Source organism: Neofelis nebulosa, chromosome 4 (genome assembly GCF_028018385.1).
Source record: "Neofelis nebulosa isolate mNeoNeb1 chromosome 4, mNeoNeb1.pri, whole genome shotgun sequence".
NCBI lineage: Eukaryota > Metazoa > Chordata > Mammalia > Carnivora > Felidae > Neofelis > Neofelis nebulosa.
In genome coordinates, this window is record NC_080785.1 from 38,335,016 (window position 1) to 38,357,036 (window position 22,021).

A 22,021-nucleotide genomic window follows, 5' to 3' on the forward strand; every position below is an offset into this window, starting at 1 on the left:
TGGTCTCAAAGACCAAATGGCCTTTCAGAGTAGCTCTAAGGTCTCATGCTTCGTCAACCCCAGTGACAGAACTAAAATGATTAGGTCCCATTTAATAATTAAAATATAGCAGAATTCTAAAAGAATTAGCTCCCAAAATTGTATCCAAAACTCACTTGTCTAGTATATTAAGTACTTTGTATATTTACAACATTTTAATCAATATTTTTGGACAACTATAGTATAAGAAATTTAAACTTGGGTGATAGGTTTCCTCATTAGGAAATCAAGTACAGTAACATATTTTTGCTCTTCATAAATAGAAATGACCAAACATTACAAATACTTTATTTATGTTTACTGATTATATTTACAGAGAATATTCAATAACCAGAACTCACCATCTGCAATATTGTACATTAAATTATAACCCCTGCTACAAAAGCCATCTATGTTAACCCAAGATAAAAACTATCTCTAGTTTAAATACATTAGAAATTACCAAAAAAAAAAAAAAAAAAAAATAGAAAGTGATCTTCAAGTGCCGAAAATCTAGAAGAATTCTCCAACATCTGCTCTCTTATCTCGACATTTGCTTCGAGCTTTTGTTCGAGCTTTGAAGGCTGCAGAATTATACAGATGCTGAAATGAAGGAAAGGAAAATACAAGTGAATCACTAAAGCTTAAAATATTCTTATATTTTAACATTTTAAAATCATAACATTTTAAAATCATAAAAATGTTGTCAAATGTGTGTGTAATAGCTACATGCCTTCATTCATTACTGGAAACAATTACAAATGATACAATAACTTTAGAAGGTTATTTGGCAGTACATATCAAAGAGTCATAATCCAGCCCTGTATTCCCATGTAAAGATTTCGTCCAAGAAGGGATTCAAAAGAGAAATATATGTAAAGATATTAATATTAAAATACCTAATCATCAATTATGTGGCTATAAAAATGATTAACTATAGTCTATAAAAATATAGTTAAGCACTTCCCACCCACTAGTATGGCTATAAAACAAAAAAAGCCAGAATAAAAAGTGTTGATAAGGATACAGAAATCGGAACTCTCATACACTACTGGTGGGAATGCAAAATGGTTCAGTCATTGTAGAAAACAGTTTGGCAGTTCCTTACAAAGTTAAACACAAAACTACCCTATGACCCAGCAACTCCACTCCTATGTATATACCTAAAAGAACTGAGAACAGGTGCTCTAACAAAAACATGTACACAAATGTCCACAGTAGCACTATTCACAATGGCCAAAAAGCAGAAACAAGCTAAAAGTTTATCAACTGATAAACGGATAATCACGTGGTGTATCCACATGATGGAGTGTTATTCAGCCACAAAAAGTACTAAAACACTGGGACATGCTAGAATATGGATGAACATTGGTAACATGATGCTGAATGAAAAAAGTCACACAAAAGGTCACGTTTTAGGAATCTATTTACATGAAATATCCAGAATAGGTAAATGCATGGAGACAGAAAGCATCTATCAGTGGTTGCCAGCAGCTTGGGGGGGTGGGGAGGGATGAGAAGGGAATGTTTAATGGATATAAGTTTCCTTTTGCGGTGATGAAAATATTTTGAAACTAAACAGAGATGACAGTTGCACAACATTGTTGAGTATACTAAATGCCCTGCATTGTACACTTCATTTTTTTAATGTTTATTTATTTTGAGAGTGAGAGACAAAGAGAGAGAGAGAGAGAGAATGCACACATGAATAGGGAAGGGGCAGAGGGAGAGACAGAATCCCAAGCAGGCTCCACACGGTCAGCACAGAGCCTGACGCGGGGCTCAAATTCATGAAAGTGTGAGATCATGACCTGAGCTGAAATCAAGTTAGACACTTAACCAACTGAGCCACCCAGGCGCCCCAGTGAATTCTACACTTTAAAATAGTTTATTTTAGGTTATGTGAATTTCACCTCAATAAAAACATAAAAATATAATTAAGGATTTTGGAAATGTTAAGTGAAATTACATTAATTAGTATTTAATGTTACAAACTCTCTGAGCACATGTTTTCTCAGCTTGCAAAATGAATCTGGTACTTACTTAGTAGGTTTAGTTATCTGATACAAAAGACACTGTGTACTGATTCATAACTATAAAAAGTTAACAGAATAAAAGAAATCAAGAAAGGAAAATAATTTCTGTGCTAATAGGATTATAGATAAAAATTATTCATTATAACTCCCGATACTCTAAATAAAGTGTCTACAATTTTAATAAAGCGTCTACAATTTTAATACAGCTATTCTGTGTCTGAAACATCATAAAGCACTACAAGCCCATAGACTCCGTTAAATACCTATCACCTGGTATAATCAAAGCCTCGGTCTACTTTTCTTTGATGCATTGAGTTCTGATGAAAACAAAAACAAAACCTACCCTTTCAAAACGTGAAATCTTCATGGTTTTAAGTGTTGCAGCATCAAGCATCACTGGGGGTCCAAGTTCAAATACATTACGAAGGAATTCATTTGACTTCGGTAAAACAGAAAGGTAAATAAAATCAGGCTCATTATCAAATATCAGCTCTTTTTTACTACATAAAGTGAAATCTGATTAATAGAAGTTATGTGGAGCTTATAAATAAGTACTTGGGTCACGTATTTTCCTCTCTTTATGAGACTAGGTTGTTTCCAATGCCTCGAATCCAAGAAAGTTACATAAGCAAAAGTCGTCTACAAAACTTACAGATGCTCCACCAAACAGTTGCCTACTTATCAATTCTACTTTAAAAAGAATAAATGCAGCTCTGTACCATGCTGAAAGCATCTCCATATCCAACTAACTTCAAAAGCCCATTAAGTGAACTACATTCCAAAATGCCCCCTAATTTAAAAACAAACATACAGAAAAGAGGTCACTCACACTCACCTGCAAATGGTACTGCATTCCTGAACCAAGAACTTCCTTAAAGGTGTCATAGGTATGTTTTTTGACCCAGCAATCAATATACATACGTTCAGGACCAAATTTAACAGTTTCTGGTGGAAAATCCCGTTCCTAGCCAACAGAAGAACCAAAAATTTTAAGAGGAATGACGATGGCTTCACAAGATCCTACAGAAACACAATTTCTAAACAGACACATTTACAAGTAAACAATATGGTTTAAACTGATAACTCCGATACCTCCACCCCTGAGATGTGAACAGACTAGCAAGTATTATCCTAACATAAGGGTACAGAACTTGTCTATTTATAGTAGACTTGAAGGCACAACCAAGTTCGGATAAATTCTATTGGCAAAACCACAGTGTTGTGAATGTCTTTAAATTTCAGTAACACTCTACAAACTTGAAGAAAAAAATCAGATATCTATATTGGTCTACAAATACAGGGTGAGGTGGGGAGAGAGGAGCAGGATGCTGCAAGACAAGTCAGAAGACAAGATGCCCCCACACACCAGGAGTGAAACTGAGAAGAAGCGGGGGTCAACGGAAGGAAGGGAAGATAAATGGAACTGACATAACAGACCAACCAAAAAGTAGAGTACCAGCAACAAGAGGGCTCCAAGGGTCTCAGAGCAGACTTACTAAAAAAATGAGAGGTTTACTAAAATGAGAGGTTAAGACTTCAGAGATGGAACGATTTTTCCAGAAGACAATTTCTAAAGTACAATCATGAGTGGGAATCTAGCGAATCAAGGAAATAAAGGAAATGGAAGTAAAGATCATTGAAACAAATATAGGAAAGGGCCCTCCAAATGTAGAGGAGTCACCCAGAACAGGGGCAGAACTTGGGATGAAAAAAAACTGGCTGCTCCATTCTTTAATGAATCATGATTATGAAAGAGTAACTAGGAAGAGAGCAGCTGATCACCACAGGGACAGAACAAAGGAGATGGAACTTGCCCACTTCAATCAGCTCCCCGACATCTACCTAGCCCCCTTCCTTCTCAGCAGACACATTATATAATGTGATAGAAAAGAACATGAAATCTAGACTTACATGGGTGTGCCATTCACTGGCTTGTCATTTTGGCAACTAATTTAACCCCTTTGGGTCTGTTCCCTTGCCTGTAAAGTGGAGCCTTCAATACCTATACCACAGAGTTATGAGAAGTGTTAAGATAAAGCATGTTTGTGAAGCACAAACTGCCTGGTCTGTCACAACAACTGAAAAAACACCCAACAGGGTTCTACTATTTCAGCCGTTCTTATTTCAGAAACACTGAGACACCAGGAAAGAGCTCTGTCTAAACTCATCTGCATCATAACCTATTCCTCTCCTAAATCTCTCCGATTCAAGGCAAATCATACTCCTTACATCATACTCTCAATCTATCATCATACCCTCAAACTAAAATTATAAACTTGTATTTTCAAATGCTCCCTTCTCCACTGGTTCCTTCTCCCATAAAGGGAGTATCTAAAACACCCAGCATCTAAAACAAAACAAAACAACAAAACCCTCCCACAATCCGGTGATGGACCCTTTCCCCTTCCAGTTACAGCCACGTTTTTAAAAAGAACAGTCAAATGGGGCGCCTGGGTGGCTCCAGTCGGTTAAGCGGCCGACTTCGGCTCAGGTCATGATCTCGCCGTCCGTGAGTTCGAGTCTCACGTCAGGCTCTGTGCGGACAGCTCAGAGCCTGGAGCCTGTTTCAGATTCTGTGTCTCCCTCTCTCTGACCCTCCCCCATTCATGCTCTCTCTCTGTCTCAAAAATAAATAAACGTTTAAAAAAAAAAAAAAAAAGAACAGTCAAAACACAACATCTCCACTGCTTCACTTTTCAATCCCCTTCAGTCAAGCTTTCCTGACATCCTTCTACTGAAGCTGCTCTTATAAAGGTCACCCACCAATGACCGAATTGACAAATCCAATGGACACTTCCTTCACTCTCTCTCACTTGACCTATCTGCAGCATGTGGCCCTGTTGATGGCACAGTACAATGGGTTCAAATTCCAGCTGTGCTACTTACTGTTCTTTCTGCCTTTGGTCTCCATTTTTCCTTAAAAAAATAACTGTGTTGCTTAAGTGTTACAATGGAACAGAAATAAGAAAACTTTATATCAAGGCACCTAACGTATTAAATGCTTGCTGATTAAGAAATACATGAGCTTAAAGAAAGGCTTCCAGATGAAAAAAAGGATGGGCAGCAACAAGCACACCTAAAATGGAGAACTCTCCTCTACGGCAGTTTAATCAGCTTCATTGAAAAGATCCATCAAGGAAGCAGGGTCCTTCAGAGAAAGCTGGGTTCCAGTGAAAGTTAAGAAACAAGAACACTTAGCAAGGTGGTGAGGACAGACCTTTCTTCAGTAGGTACACTGAAGCAGAGCTGGAGAAGAGGGAACCCAGGCAAAGGGCAGGGGAGGAAGGGAAATCCTGAGGTGGAGAGGGGAGGGTGGAGAAGGCCTAAGGGGAGAGCACTGCAGGGAAGAATTATGAGGCAAAGAAAGGGCTTTCACTTGTAGGAGGTGCTGGGCAGGGGTGGGGGGCACACGAGAGGCCTGTGAAGGCTGGTGTGCACTGCGATCTGGCTTGTGTCTTAGGACAATCAGTGCTGTGTGCTGTGGCTGCTCAGGCCGAGGGGCTTGTCAACAGGGTCTGCTCAGATCCTGCTGAGCCTTAAAATCTTTGATCCAGAAAGGATGCATCAAGACAGAAAATCTAACATCAGGTCTAATCCAGAAAACATAGAACATGCCATTATCTTATCTTTGGCGGTGACGTTATCCAAAGAGGAGTAGTTTGTAGTTATTCAAGAAAATGCCTTGCTTAATTTGGGGACACCACCACACTAAAATTGTAAGATCAAAAGGATCAATTTTTAATATAGATGTCTGCTCGAGCTTGGGGGCTTTTATTTTTCAGATTCTAAAAACCAGAGTAAATATAAAATATTACTATAATGTAATTAGAGTTAGCATTAACTGAAATGCATAGATCCCTGAAGATCTCTATACTAATTTATACCCTAAGTTTTACTTGAATTAAAATGAACAAAGTTCTTAAGCAGGCTATGCATGAGAATCACTGGATTATTTCCAAACTGGACCTGAATGGGATCTTACCATCTTTACTTTTTTTAATTACCATTCTAAATTTTCATATACACGCCAGGTTGAAGACTCTGGTGACACACTTACTCTTAAATGAGCTGCCCTATTCAATAGTAAGAACCTGAGATATTTATCCTTTATGTGCAAGAAATATTTCTTACCTGGTCAAACCAAAAAAAAAGGAATAAAAGAAAATGTTAATGACTTTGGTATTCTCCACAGTAAAACTGCCCTTAACCTGCAGTTCCTTTTAACTGTGCCTTCTAATCGAATCCCCGAAGGTTTCTAAATCAATTTATTTGCCAGGTAGATTGAAACAGGTTAGAAGACTGTAGAAGGTACTCAAGTATCAGATGATTTTAAAACATTACTTAAATGCTGGGTTTTGTTATTTCAGTTTTTAGCACCTAGGCTTCCTAGGGAGAATACAAAGGTCTTTGCTTAAATGTACTGACGGGTAGGCAATAATTCACTATTCACAGAGAACACTGTACTAAATATGTATGTGCTAAGCACCACTGTTTAAATGATGACAAGTACAACAAAGGGAAATACACTTTGTATTTTTTAAACTAAGAAAAAAGTACCTTTATGCATCAAAATGAAATTTGCCTTTGTTTAAAAAATATATATATGTTTTTAAAATACCCTCCAGGCTTAAAATGAGGAAACTATTTTGATCAAAGGTGAAGTTCAACCAACAAAATGACCCAATTGCCAAGTTTAGCCTAAAACAATCTCATTCAAAATGAGTAGGCATTGTAGCATTGAGAGACCTACCTCCACTGCCCTCAGGATGTCTCTGAACACGGACCGCTGCTTTCTCTTGTCCACTTTGGCACGGTGCTTGTTTCCATCTGTAGCCAAAGCCCTAAGCATCTGAGTCAAAGACTCCATGTCTTCATAAAAAAAGTCCTGGTCAGGAAAAACAATTTTAGTTTGTTATTGGGTTCCTTTCCCCCCGCCACCACCACCCCAACCTTTCCTAGCGCTAACAAAGAAGAGTCCACTTTGGAAATCATCCAGCAGTGGTAAAAGGAGCACCACACATCTCAGAGCTCTTTAGAGATCTTGGCACACAGGCACACATTCACACATTTATAGCATCGTGCGAAAATTTTAATCCAGAAATGGTGACTACAAGATGATACACTACCACTAACCAATTAACATTCCCCTCCCAACTATATCCAGATACTGTCAACAAATACTTATTGTGTTCCTACCGTATTCAAGACATTCCTGGGATTTCAAAGTTCAGTGGAAGTCAGATACCACAAATATCAACACAGCTTCTATCCTTTGGCTCTTCAGTCCCCAAAGCACACAATCCCAGAATTCCAAATATTCTTATTCCCAAAGTACAAGCTATCAGTAATGCTTAAAACACCTAATTTTTTACTCTTCATTTTTCAAATAAGCAAGCATTTAACTCAGGTGTACACCTCATGTACTTAAGTTACTCAAGCTAAGAAGATATTTTAATCCCTTCTGAAGAGAAGCCACAAAACGTACTACTATTTGCTACTGCCCTGATTTGACTGTGAGTTTCCTTGTTATAGTTTAACAATGGCTATACTTTTAAGAAGTACCTTTGAGTGTTTTTATTCCCTATGTACATTTTATAAACACATTAAAAAATGATTCAAAGTTATTTAGCTGACCAAAATTAGAGCAGACACTTAGAGAAGCCAGAAAGTAAACAATCTCCAGTTCCACTTATTAATGGCTGTTTAATATTTTTTGCATTAGCTATAATAATCATTTAACTTGTTCTATTAAAATAAGTAGATCTTCTTCTGGATATTCTTCAAATTGTATATATAATTGTTTAAGCTCAAAAAGCATAAATGCAATTTCTTTTAAAGTCTAAAATGAAAAAGATTATTAAACTGGTAGAGATTTTATTATTTAAAATTTATTATTACTGGTGGAAAATTACAACTGATACCCCAACTCTTAAGTACATATTTTCTTATCGTCAATATTTTAGAGATTGTGTATTATTAACTATTTCAACAAGTTTTCTTCAAATGTTCCAAATCAACCTCCTATGTCTGAGTAACTGGAACAATACCTTAAGATTTGCATCTAGAAAATCTACTACCAAAGCTGATGAGGTTTTATTAAAACAGATGAAAGTCATGTTTATCTCTATGTATATAAATTCCAATGAATGTGATGCTTTCATAAAGTTTTACTTGTAGAAACAAGTACCTTTCAGACACTGGAAGTTTCCTACTCATTTCACTGGCTACACATTCTGTTATAGTATTCTCAAAGAAAAATGTATGGAAAACCTTACAATACATATAGGAAAATAAACGAAATTAAGAAAACTCTAGATATTAACTTAACTGGTTTTAAGAACTGAGAACCACTGCTAGTCTGACCCACCGGGGACATTCGGCTATGTTCAGGGACATTTTTGGTTGTCATACCTGAGGAAGGAGCAGTTGCTACGGGCATCTAATGAGTAGAGGCCAGAGATGTTGCTAAACATCCTAAAATGCACAGGACCGCACCCGCACCCTCTTCCCAACAGAAAATTACACAGCCCAACCTACCAACCATACAGACGTTAAGAAATCCCAGTTATTGATCTCTGCAACCGATAAAACTCAATCTAGTTACGGTATCAATCACTGAGTTCAATATAGTACTAACTTGGAAAAAACAAATGTTATATATTGTAGGGAAATGTCTCCAAAACATTTGGGCATTAAAAAGAAAGAAAATATAAAACAAAAACAGTCCATAAATAGCATCCGAAAGCCAACTTATTGGGGCTTAGGATAACTATATAGTAAACCATATATCCAGGGACAAATGAAAATTGGACTCTTGGGGTACAAATTAACACTTTAACTCCTATCAAATATAAAAAGAAAATAGCAGAATCATGATCACACAAGGGTGTGTGTCTGTTTCTCTCCTGAAGCACTTCCTTTGTCAGGTTAAGCAGGGTATAAAAATGGGAGAATCAAGGAAGGTCTATGCTATATTTTGGTATGTCTTCCAGGGTCAGCATGTTATTTGGCTCCCAAGATCTGTAACTCTGCCTAGTGAACAGTCTCGGTCTTATTGTAAGTTATCCTAGAGAGCTCCTAAAAGGCCACTACTAGACCACTGCCAGAGAGGGGAAGTAATATTCAGTTTAATCAAGAGTTAACAGTAATAGCTACCACTTATACTGTACCTATCGTGTTCTCAACAACCTTATGAGGTAATTACTATTTTATTCTGCATTTCAAAGATACTGATACTGAGGCATAGAGAAGTTGCCCAAATTATCCAACTAGTAAGGGTAGAAAAGAGATCTGAACCTGGGAGTGTGGCTCCAGAGCACACACCTACCTATGTGGTTAGAGAGCAAATATGCATAATAAACTAGAGAGACAGCTCTCACAATATCTAATTCGCCATGGAAACTTACATTAGCAAAGGCTCTGAATATTTCCATGCCATGCATTTGCTACTAAAACCACAATTTAAATCAGCCTATGTATTCATCAACACTTGGTTTAATTTTTTGAACGCCCTACATCTACTCCTACCCAATACCACAAACTCACTTTCAAAAAGCTTACTTAACAAAAATAGCAAACAAAACACTAGGTTCTATTCTGTAACTCAGTTCATTTTTGTCCTTAGATAGGGACTTATCCAAACATGTTTAATCTGACCTGAGTTCTAGCTCTCTCTATCTCCTACAATTTATCAAACCCGGAGAACAAAGAAGATATGTGAGTAATAATAAATGTATGTTTACACAATTATTTTAAAAAATCCAACATGTATAATTTAAATTGTATTATTACTTTACTTTTAAGATACACTTCAAAGGAAAAAGCAAAGAAATTACCATTTATAACCAGTAGAGTAAAAGAAAATTAAAAAACTGGGACATCTGGCTTCTATGCCTTGAGGTTAAGGAGCCATTAAGTAGCTCAATAAAATTAAATTGATTGCTAAGCTTGAGTCCGATTTCTCCTAAGTACATTCGTTCGCTGACAGCATTAATAGCTTCTTTCCATTCTACCTGCTAGCTTTCAAAAAAAAAAAAAAAGGCAGGGGGAGGTTAGAGGAAGCCTAACAAAGACACTTCCTAGATAGAAGTTTTAAGAGCCTAAAACATTGTTTTGGGTTTTTTTCCAGTTTATTTTTATTTATTTTTTGAGAGAGAGAGAGAGAAAGAAAGCAATTGGGGGAGAGGCAGAGAGAGAAAGACAGAATCTAAAGCAGGCTCTGCACTGTCCGTGCAGAGCCCGATGCAGGGCTCAAACACACAAACCATGAGTGCAAGATCCGAACTGAAGTCAAGGTTAGATGCTTAACCAATTGAGCTACCCAGGCGCTCCAAGCCTAAACATTATTTTTAAACACAGGACTAGAATGAAATGTGAAGAACAAAGGCGACAGAGATATTATTAATCCTATTTGGAATTATTCACTATTAAACAACACATTTAATTCCAGAAAAGGTTTCATTCCAGAAGTATAGTTGTTGTCTTTACATTAAAGAGCACCTAGTAAGTAACCAAAGGTTCACAACAGGGGATACAAACTAGGGTGCCAAACATCCCAGTTAGCCAGAGACGAGAGGTTTCCTGGAACACAGGGCTGTTAATGCTAACCTTAGAACAGTATCAGGCAATCCAGTAAAGCTGGTCACCTATCACAAAATACCTTTGAGAGCCAAATTGAGTAACAACATGACAAGCAGACAGTGGATGGGGAACTACAAAGCACATGTCCCAGTCTAAAGGTCCATGCTTGTTTCCAGCTTTGGCTTAGAGAAGTTAAACAACAATGATTAAATTTATCTGATCCCAAACCTATGTTGACTTAGTATTTCATCCACTTGTCTGACATTTACTATAAGGCATCCATGCCTGAATCACCTGGATGTGTCCCGTGCCTGAGAAATCCAAGCAGTTCCAAACAGATTGTAGTAAACAACTTTCTCCATGGTAACAGTGCCCCTAAACTTGAGTTCTATAGACAGCAAGGGTAAGTGCAATAACGCTCAAATGTTGCTCTACCAACCCCTACTGGTTTATGCTCTTAAAACTTGTATCATCACTGCCAAGAAGCAGGGCAATCAATCACTTGGTTTTCAAGCTGGTCATACTCCGAAGTTATCATCTAACTCTTAATTATGAAGATAATGATAGAATCACAGTCCTTGTGATATAATCTTTTTTTCTCTATTCATCAAATACTTACACTCTCCATCCCTCTGGCCAATTCAAACATAAGTGCCAAAGATTCACCAGCAGCTATTCTCATGTTTACATCATCAGAAGACAGGAGGCTTGGAAGTTTATGGAAATGCCTAAAAAACAGTTAGTCATTACTATGTGAACACAGCCAATCACGTCAATGTATGTTTTCATAAAATATGAAACAAAGAATACATACATCTCAAGCTTTTTCTTCACTTCACTGATCGGGCATATGGTCAACAATAATGTCCATGCGAGAAGCGAGCTGATGTGAAGCACTGTATTAGGGGTGCTGCAAATAACATTAGTGTCTTTCTCTTTGAGGTAGGACTTGGTGAAGACATTTTCCAAACATTCCAGAGTTGAATACAGCTCCTAATGCATAAGAACATTAAATAAGGTAACCATCTTAAATTTGAAACGAGCAAATAACTGGGTCAAAGGTTTTCTACTTACAGTAATGTCATCTGTAGCAATAAAACAGCAAACACCAAAGCAAGTTGCACACTAAAAAAAAAAAGTAAATATAGACATTAATGTTTGTAATTTTCTTACTATTTCTGTATCTTCCTGCTTTTATAATTCAATGTGAAAATTTTCTTAACTACATGACTATAATGTTCCCAAGCAGAGTATAAAAAGAGAGAATATAGAATCAAGAGTTAAGGGAAGTGGATTTCAGCTCAAACTATGCTACCAAACTGAGAGTATGGTTAAGTTCTTCTCTTTCTCTCAGTTCTTCCATTAATCCAGCAGATAGTTTTCAAACTTCCAACTCCAACTCAAAGAAAGAGATGAAGTTTGCACATTGGAGATTAAGAAGCCTACTCTACTAAAAACGTTTAAAATACATTAAGTTTGTTACAAGGCTTTTAAAACCATTTATGTTCATTTGTTTTTACATAGACTCTACTATGAAAACTTCCAAAAGAAATCATTTTTCCAGAAATAAGCACAGTAGGAGCAGAAATCTCCTCCAGTTTAATAACTCTCCTTGAACTTCCGCTTAAAGAAGGATCTCATTAATCCAGATCCCATTGTTTTCCAAGTATACTGAAAAGCGGTCAGGAATCCTGTAACTGCCTTTTGTTAGGGGGGAAAAAGGAACGATATAGGACTACAAAGGTAAAGTTACTTAATAAAATGGACTCGGAAGACAAAACATATGCAACCATGTGCTTGTAGCATAAATGGGAGCCATTAATTTTCAGAACACTGCTCTAACAGATCATATGAAAACAATTTATGACTTATGACATTTTATTATTGTCCACTTCCCTTTTCTCCACGTTTTCATTAAAATTCTCATGTTGTTCCAAGTGCCACTAAAGCGTTAAGTCTTTAAAGTCACCATTCGCACACCCAGGTTTCAGTTAGTTTGGATCTGGTAGCATAAGGACACTTGCGGCATTGATCTGCTTTGTGTCACTATTTTATTTTCATTATTTCACCCTGGTAAAAACTGGACATTGCTAAAGTTAAAAAGTAATCTAGGTATTATTCTCAGTATCAAAAACTTTCAATCTGTAATCCCTTGTCCTGAGCAAGCAGCACAGGCCAAGCCCCATCTCTCCTTTCGCTGCCTCAAAGAGAAAAAAGGTATATTAACAATTAGAACTGCCTACATCCCTCTGCTAATATAAGAACTGTCAAGGAATTTTTTAATTCACGGCAAGCATCAAGCATATTTTTTAAAAAAATGACAACAAACTCATGCATGATGAAAATTAAGACATTGCTACAAGTACCCACCTAACAGGGTTTTCTGTCGAACATTTCAAAAACACCTCTCCAGTCCTGCATGACTTAAAAGTTGCATGAAACTACCCAAAAAGGGGGCAAAGAATGTCAACAGCATAAGCTTGTATAGCCATTTTGGGATCACTAAATGCTAGAGAGCAGAGATTCCTAGGAAGTCACCAAAATTCGATTTCTTTGCCTCTGGGGGAAACAGCCTCACTATACCCGGCTTCCATACAGCTGGTAGACCAAGGAACTGGCCGCTAAAGGGATATGCTCTGGCCTGAGCATATGTCCTCTTTTTCCCCTTCCAGCTGCCATATGGAGGACCTAAAGGTAGGGCAGAGCCACAGGGTGGATGGATAACCAGGGTCTCTGACTACTTACTTACACAGTGACATGAGCAAGAAACTTTTATTAAGCCACCAAGATTTCAGGGTTTATCTGATATAAAGATCAATGTCAATTACTTTAAGTAATATTAAAGAGAAAGCTTGAAAACTCACTCTTAAAAGTATTAAAAACTTGAACTGGTTCTCGTTAGGAAAACAGCTTACGATTCAAATCTACTAAGATTAAATTCTTATGATGCATTAAGATTCTTAAGATCCATTAAGATCCAAATCTACTTTCTAAACTCAGAAAGATGTTTGTGATAATCACTTAAGCATACCAAAAACAAACAAAACCCAATTTGAAGTCAAATGTTATAAGTGATAAATTTCAAATTAGAGAATGAAAGTTTTTCAAACCCCAAAACTAGATGAGGATCTCACAAGTTACAGATTCCTACATCAACCCAAATCCACCCATGGAAATAGAGCATTCAGCTTTTCACAAGGACTTGTCGGCCACACCAAGCCAATTTTTTTAACACCTATTACATTTCTTAAGAGTAAAAAATAACCACCCAACAAACACTGTTAGATCACTTCTTTAAGTTCCAACCAAAAAACATTTTTTTAATGTTTTATTATTTAATGTTTTATTCTTGAGAGAGAGCACAAGCAAGAGCAGGGGAGGGATAGAGAGAGGGGAACAGAAGAATCGAAGCAAGCTCTGCACTGACAGCAGCCAGCCCGATGTGGGGCTCAAACCCAAGTCGAGGTCAGACACTCAACAAACTAAGCCATGCAGGCACCCCTCAAAATTACTCTTCAATCATCCTAAGTAACCCAATAGAGTATTCCCTATTAGTGTATGACCTTCAATTTCAAAGGTGTAGAAATCTATCTGGGCTATTCTATGGCATCAAAGAAAATTTAAGAAAACAGTTGTTATGCTAAGTCTGTTCACTCAAACTAAAAGACAAATGAAAATAAAATGTTAATTACAAACCTGCTAGTTTAAAAAATCTAACTTTCCTAGATCATTCATCAGAGTCACTGGCTGTCACGCCTAGATAAATTTATAAACTAAAAAAATCACATACTTACAGTTTGCCTAGCCTGGATACTAGCTGTTCCATCACAAATTATTTTCTTTAGGATTGGTCCAAGAGTTTTCAAAACTTCTTCACTTTCGATCCCAGGGCCCAACTGAATACACAGAACAGATGCTAGTGCTGCAGCCGCACGCTGCTCATCACTCTTACCTACAGAAAAAACAACAGTGCAACCGTGAAAAAAAGGACTTTGAGAAGACTACCTTATTAAGACAGCCATTTCCCAAATCTGTACAATTCCAGAATATCATCTACCATTTACAAAACCCATAGTACGTTCCAAGTTTTGACCTGAGCAGCACCCTAGTGAGCTCAAACTCTGGGAAAAGACCTCACTCAAATCCTATATCCACACCACTTACTAGCCAAATGACTTATTCTCAAAACATATTTCGTCAGCAGTAAAATGGAGATCAATATCTACCTTAAGCAAGTACTATAACAAAACGTGTTCTGTTTTACAAAATAACGTGTTTCAGCTGATTTGACCTTCCAAACCTTTCATGTACTCACAGAACTGTGCTCAGGTAGCCTCTGCATTAATCTCTGAAGCATTTCAGATGTACACAGCCCGTGAGAAAGCCTAAACCTTCAGGGTCCCCCCTGCCCCATCCCAATTTTTTAAAAATAAACAAGGTTAAAACCATACAAAAACTACAGACACCAAAGGGTTTGGGCAGATTTTAAATGCAAATTACTACCTGCCAAACAAAAAAATTATAAAATAAGCAGACTGGAATGGAATTTTTAGAAGTCATCTAATCCAACTATCATTATAGGAAAATAGTTTCAATGTAAACACCTCTATAAAAGCCTTTGTAACATCTCAGAAAAGCGGGCTCTGCTATCAACTATACCACTAAGAAGTTATATAACCTTAGACCAATCTCCCATTTCCTAGGCCTTTATTCTGTACAATGAGAGAGGTGGAAAGGATGAAAGGTTTCCAAATACCCATTCATTGACAAAGCTTTCACGTAAGGTAAAATGAGAAAAACAAAGACATAAAGCTAATAAAGCTCACTCAATTTAAAAGAGCATGTGGGCTTCCCACATTCTGGTGCTAAAAATATTTTGTTAACAAAGAGATAATGATGAAGAGTCATTATCCTCACAATGTCCTCACTTGGCAAAATAATTAAGCTGGCAGCCCCAAGTCTTTTTAGTTTTGGTGGTTCCTAAAGCTGAAGTCTGGTGATACTAGATTTCATCTTTAATGTCTCTCTTAATTCTTTTTTTTTTTTTTTTTTAATTTATTTTTGAGACAGAGAGAGACAGAGCATGAACGGGGGAGGGGCAGAGAGAGAGGGAGACACAGAATCGGAAACAGGCTCCAGGCTCTGAGCCATCAGCCTAGAGCCTGACACGGGGCTCGAACTCACTGACCGTGAGATCGTGACCTGAGCCGAAGTCGGACGCTTAACGACTGAGCCACCCAGGCGCCCCTCTCTTCATTCTTAAAAGTTCTAGGATTACAACAATATGAATTCCAGAATCTCTACTACAAAGTTCTAGAATTCAAATATCCCAAGGAATATCCTAAAAATGATGTCATCTGCAGGTATGATTGATGTTTTAAGTGCATGCAAGGGAAAATGAGCTACGTGATTATAATACTTTTTTAATTTCAGAAAGATGAAGTGGGATGGTTTTTTTTAATAATGGCTTTTGTTGACATCTGACACAAGCTTTCAAGACTTTCTTCTTTGAGAATGGCAATCACTTCTTGCAATACAAAAAAAGGATGACAATCCACCACAATCCTAGTGTTAAGCTGTCTATTACATAAATAAAAACAAAGTTTCTAACAAGTCTCATTTTGAATTTGAATAAGCATAGTGTGTATTCCTTGACACCTAAAGTTAAAAGAGTGAGCCAGTTTTCTATTTCCATTAACAAAGGTTACTGCCAAGAGGTGGCAAATTCCTTTTTAGTTCTGTGACTCTGACTCAAAAATAAGGACAGTACCTTTTTTCAGGCAGCGTTCAATGCTGTCAGTCAAAGTCATTCTTCTTTCCAGAATAAATTCATAAAGCATTTTTGAAGCCAGTGCATTTTTAATACCTTCAAGAGCTGCCTGCCTGGTCTTCGCACTATTTAAAACAAAATCAAAGATCCAGCTGGAGTGTACCATAGGTCAATGACTTACAAAAACTCCACTAGTCCCCTCTTTGTTTCTATTGACAGACTTGTAAATCATTTTCTTATGTAATTGTCATCAAGCTCTAACCATTTTTCAATAATTTAATTTTCATATACAATTCATCTTTTTACACAAAGATTTTAAGCTGCTTTATAGAACATTTTTCTGCTTATTCATCTAATAACCATAAGTTTAAATGGCCATATAATATTTTATAGTTTCAATGTGCAAGACATGTTCTCTTGTAGTACATATTTAAGTAAAGTCACACTTTTTTTTTCTTTTAACACTTTTATTACAAAAGTCTAGAGTTCATGTTTGCATCTCCAGGGCTTTTTAATTCTGTGTGTTGTAAGTCAACTTTAGAACTACTATGAAATAAGAAAATTTAGCTTTGCTATTTTTCATGTAGGCAACAAAATTAGTGGACAAGAGGCTTAAAGCCGGGTTTAGCTGTTCTTTCAAGCTGAAAATTAACTGTTAATCCAATGAATCCATTTCAATTATAATCAAATACAGTTATGTGCTATTATGCTAGTATAATGACTAATCCGAGTCCATCTAAAGTCTACTGGTATGTTCCTATCCACATTAGAAGTCCAAAGGAACAAAAAACATTAAAACATCCAAAGTAAACAAATCAAGATCAGAGAAGTTCAGAGAAGTGGATACAATATACACGGTGGCTGGCCAGAATCCCTGACATAGAACGAACAGTTTCCAGTAGTTCCTACCTCTTATCCAGGGTCAGGTCAATGAATCCCTTCAATTTGTACTCTACGTCTTCTTGAGTTCCTTCCTCATCAAGGACTTCTGGTCCTAAGAAATAATATAAACTAACCATTGTAATTTAAGTTTAAAAAAAAAAAAAAAAAAAGCAGATGGGGAACGGTGATAGTATGCTTTAGCTATAAAGAATTCTTCCACCTAAAACATCCTTTATCTAAAGTTTCAAATTTAAATTTAAAACTCATACCATCTTCAGCAAAGCTGGAAGGATCGCTGTAACCACTGCAATGGCTCATTGTTTCAATCGATGCATCCTCATCACTAAAAGGTTGAACATTTCGATGCTGGCCACCTATTAGGTAAAAGAGGGTCAAAGGAGATGACTGTGTTGCCATATATACAAATATTTACGTTGGGAATTTTAAAATTTACTTAGGAAAAATCCATTAATAAAAACCCAACCTTACTTAGGTGAAGAGATGATTATACTACAAAAAACATACTAAAATATTCCTAAAATAAGTCAATTCACCTGTTTTTCAGACCACCAACTGTTTACAATCTACATCAATTTCAGAAATGTCAAAAACTGGTATTATGGATGAAAAAACTATTTCCAAACATGACATTAAATCATGAAGACGATGAAAATAGATCCAGATAGAGTATGAGATCATAGATCATAAGAATAAGAAAAGTGTATTTTTCAAGGAGAATGACTGAGCTTAGTGAACAAATATGACAGTAAACAAACATGGATTAATTTTTAGGTTACCTGCCACATGAGGAAGAATTAAGACATTAAGGGATGGTAGTTTTAAAGAAAACGAGTTAAGAGGGAAAAACAGAAGTAAAATAGAAATTTTGGTATTTAATATAAAAGCCTGTTATATAGTTCACCTCTAAATAAAGGTTAACATATCCAACACTTTAAAAATATCAGGGCTGTTACTAGAAAAATCTTTTTTAAAACTAGGATCTCTCCTCAAATTAACTTAAAAAAAATAAATCCATAGGTAAGTGGGGTTTTTTTGGCAGGAATTTGATATTAATAAAAGTACTGCCCAATCATGAATTACACTGAGCAGTGAATCAAACTACATCCCAAATTCTGCCCCCAAAATGACTCTAAGTCACCTGATTTCTTTGAGCCCAAGTTCCCTTATCAGTAAAATCAAAGACTGCACCAAACATCACCAGGTGCGTATGTTCAAGAAATTTACCACCTTAAGAAAAGTTGTTGTTGTTGTTGTTGTTGTTTAAATCCTCTCTGACTAAAACTGCTAAATTTAGGGTTTTTACTGCTAAATTTAGGGTTTTTTCTAGAGTTTTTTTTTTTAATCAGAACAGAGATTTGCCTGATTTTTAAATCAATATAAAGTGGCAAGCGGCCTTCAAATTTGCTTGCTATCCCAAAGGAATAAACTTTGCCAATCAAAGTAGGAAAGCATAAAGAATAAGCAGTGAAGCCAAGATACCACAACATATTAATCAGAGTCCTTACGGCAGGAATAAACAAACACATAAACAAGGATCTATGACATCATTCTCTATTTCTGGATCTATCTTCATTGTCTTCATGATGTGAAGTCATGGCTATGGTTGAGAGTCATCTGAATAATACTAACATTTATTCAACAATTCGTATTTTTTTCCTTTTCATATTCAGTCTATTTCTAAACTGCCAAGAAACGTATTCTATACATTTACCCCGCTCTTTCTCTAAGTTTCAATCAGTTTCCAAGACTCCAGGGAAAGAGAAGTTAAAGAAAAACCAAGAAAAAGAACCATGTATGAATGCCTGATATCTAGATCAAACTCACCCACCTTGTGTTCCCAAGTAATTTTAATTACGTAGCACTCTAGACACATATAGTCCTATTTCTTAGGGGGCTGACTTACAAGGTTTTGCTCTTTCACCAAAAAAAATGCTCTCTTCAAATTAAGTGCTATAACTAGTATGCATACTTGTCAATTTTATCAGCTTCCTAGAACTTTGCATGAACTTAGAATTTAAATGGGCAACCAATTAAAGTGATAGAAAAGTTGGTTATCTTTTAGTTGTACATGTTAAAATCTCATCTGAATCCCATCTCTTCTAGGTGTCATTTAAAAATACCAGTAAGTAAGTGGCTTATAAATTAGTACAAGTTTGTGACAACTTTTTACCTCTTCTATTCGATTATTATTTATTCACTTGAGTAATACATTCACATGGAATCAAATTAAGGTTTTAAAAAAGTAAATTCCACCTGCATACTCCATTTACCAGAGGTGAGCACAGTTAACAAGTTCTAGAGTAAATTTCCAAAGACATTCAAAACCTGTACAGTTTTATAAACTAATCAAGGAATTCTTTTCCACTTACTTAAACATACTAAAATTCAGTGTTTAAATATACTTTTTTATTTATTTTTTTTTTTTACTGAAAATAATCAGGCTGATTAAAGATCAGGAAAGAGCCTAGAGGTAAAATTTGAAAAGCAATCCCCCACTGCCACTTGAGGTTATTCTGCTAGTACCACGAAGAAAGGAAGCTTAGACAGGAAGTTTCACAGGGAATAAAAGGTTTGTTTACGATTCAAGGAAGCCATTAGTAACATCGTTACAAATTTTAAATGACTTTGGCTTGCAGCTCTGCACCATTTATTCCATCAACAAAAGGCAAGCTTAAAGGAGAATAAAATAAGGGCCTTCCAGACAGAATCCAGATTTACTTCAGAGGAGGAAAAGGTTAACAACAGAAAAGTACAGAGGTATCCTCAACTGACACAGAGCAATCATATGCCACACCAAACTAATTTTGTACTTTACATCTTGATCAAAAATGAATTTCACGAATATCGAAGGGATACAATCAAAATATAGAGCGATATGAAGAAAAAAATTGCACTTATAACAATCCATTCCTATTGTCAATTATTAAATGTTTAATACATGAACACGAGTTTTCGTGCTGCTATAAATCCTATACGAAAGCGCTTTAAATGCTAGTTTCCAATCATCCTTCTTGTTAACAAGAAAATTGGGCTATTCAGTAATGAACAAAGGCATATCATTCTGTGGGTCGGATTTGCAACTCTGTTGACAAATACATAACGGCTGGTAGTTCCGATGGGATAATGTCTGAGAATATTCCAGTATTTAACTTCAAAATCTCCATCAAAAAATTGACTTCACCCAGTTTAACTTAATACTCGATTTGAGTTTAGTGGTGTCTCGTAGGACTTTCCGCTTTGAAGTCCTTTATTCTTACCCCTATAGTTAGTAGCACAGAATCATTAATTCATTGAAGCACCTACCCATTCAGGAAAAGCTTCAACTTTGCTGTGAGAACACAAAAACCTAAACTTTTGGCCAACTGCAATCAGAGCTCCTCGCCACCCCGCCTATTCCGGCCTCAGAGCACAGAACCTATAGAACGCAGCACAAAGGAGAACGCGACTTCTGCCCCGGGGAGGAGGTCGCCTGGACCGTCCGGCCACAAGAGGAGGAGGGGGCTCGGATTTCTGCAGGTGCCAGTCAGGGGTAGGAATAGAGCGTAGGCTGGGACAGTGGCCCCAAGCCTCCTACGCCTGCGCCCAGCCAGATGGACACGCGGGATGCCCAGGAAGGCAGCGGAACGGGATGCCACACGTGCGCCTCTGCGTCACGTCGGCCCCACAGCTCAAGGTCCAGGCCTCGTGACGCAAGAACCCGGCCAAACCCGCCGGACGTTTAGCATTCCCGAGAACTCCATGTTGGAGTCGGGGGGTCAAAGACGACCACTGACAGCCCAGACGCAAATCCTAACTCGGCCCCACCCTCCGTCAGGGCGAGCTCTGAAGAGCAAGCACCAGCTTCTGAAAACAGTGCCTCTCCAGCCCAGCAACCCTTTACGCCGGACTCCGACCCACTCTCAGACCCTAGGACCTATTCGCCCCCCTCCCCGCCCCCACGGACGGTGCCTAAGAGTTCTGCTCGAAAGCCAGATCCAAATCGCGCGAGGTACTGTCGCCAGGGCACGCTGGGAATTGTAGTTCGCCAGCCAACTAAAGCGCCCAGCCAACACAAATGTCTAAAGCGAAGGAACTACAAATCCCAGGCTGCCCGAGGTTAAGAGACTCGCTAGTACGGCCGGCAACTGGGATGCCGGCGACGGGGATACCCCCTTACCTGCTGTCGCCGCCGTCGCTGCAGCTGCCCCTGAGCCGCTGCCACCACTGCCACCGCGGTGGGGAGTATTCCGCTTCTTATTCTTCGGCATCGTGGGACGCCCGGTGCCGCCTAAACTCAGGGCTTAGCAAAGATCAGCCGATGGAGCTGCACTTTTTACTCGTGCGTCTGTGCGGAGGGCGGCTAAGAGGCGAGTCTTCAGCTAACAACAGAGGCGAGAAGCGGCGGGGGTAAGAGTGGGCGGTGGCAGCAGCAGAAATCCCGGTGAAGAGCTGTGATCGGAAACGATACATGTTTCTCTCTAGCGCGGGAGCTAAGGCGGGGCGGGCTGGGCCACGACGCCTTAAGTAGCAAGACCGCCGCCCGTCGTCACCATATGTGGGCAGGACTCGAACACCCAGTAACCAATCCGTATAGATCTCCCGACCAGAGTCCTACCTCCGGCGGCTGACGGATCCTGACTACCAATCCCATGTCGCAAGTCTTCCGGCAGCGCCCAGGGAGTGACTCTTAGCTACCGCACTTAATTCTGGGAAATGTAGTAGGCCTTTGGGGCCG

General features: G+C 37.8%; 2 protein-coding genes across 2 annotated transcripts; both read right to left on the reverse strand.

Annotated features, from left to right (window-relative positions):
- Positions 1-322: 322 nt before the first annotated feature.
- On the reverse strand, positions 323-21,601 carry IFRD1 (interferon related developmental regulator 1). Its single transcript, XM_058724558.1, has 12 exons — positions 21,464-21,601; positions 17,556-17,660; positions 17,314-17,398; positions 16,405-16,529; positions 14,429-14,586; positions 11,709-11,759; positions 11,449-11,627; positions 11,254-11,362; positions 6,805-6,939; positions 2,890-3,018; positions 2,398-2,493; positions 323-621 (listed from the first exon to the last, which is right to left on the reverse strand). Exons 1-12 carry the CDS (start codon positions 21,552-21,554, stop codon positions 532-534), a joined length of 1,353 nt encoding a protein of 450 aa, XP_058580541.1. The 5' UTR covers positions 21,555-21,601; the 3' UTR covers positions 323-531.
- LOC131509123 (uncharacterized) lies at positions 21,598-21,884 on the reverse strand. The gene has a single exon (XM_058724559.1). The coding sequence runs from the start codon at positions 21,754-21,756 to the stop codon at positions 21,598-21,600; it is 159 nt and encodes a 52-aa protein (XP_058580542.1). The 5' UTR covers positions 21,757-21,884.
- Positions 21,885-22,021: the final 137 nt, after the last annotated feature.

Coding starts and splice junctions, on each gene's coding strand:
- IFRD1 (XM_058724558.1), bottom strand. CDS start 21,554: ATGCCGAAGAATAAGAAGCGGAATACTCCCCACCGCGGTGGCAGTGGT. Junction 14,587..16,404: donor TGAACGCTGCCTGAAAAAAG/GTACTGTCCTTA, acceptor TTTTTTCTGTAG/GTAAGAGTGATGAGCAGCGT. Junction 11,363..11,448: donor GTGAAGAAAAAGCTTGAGAT/GTATGTATTCTT, acceptor ACTGTTTTTTAG/GCATTTCCATAAACTTCCAA.
- LOC131509123 (XM_058724559.1), bottom strand. CDS start 21,756: ATGTATCGTTTCCGATCACAGCTCTTCACCGGGATTTCTGCTGCTGCC.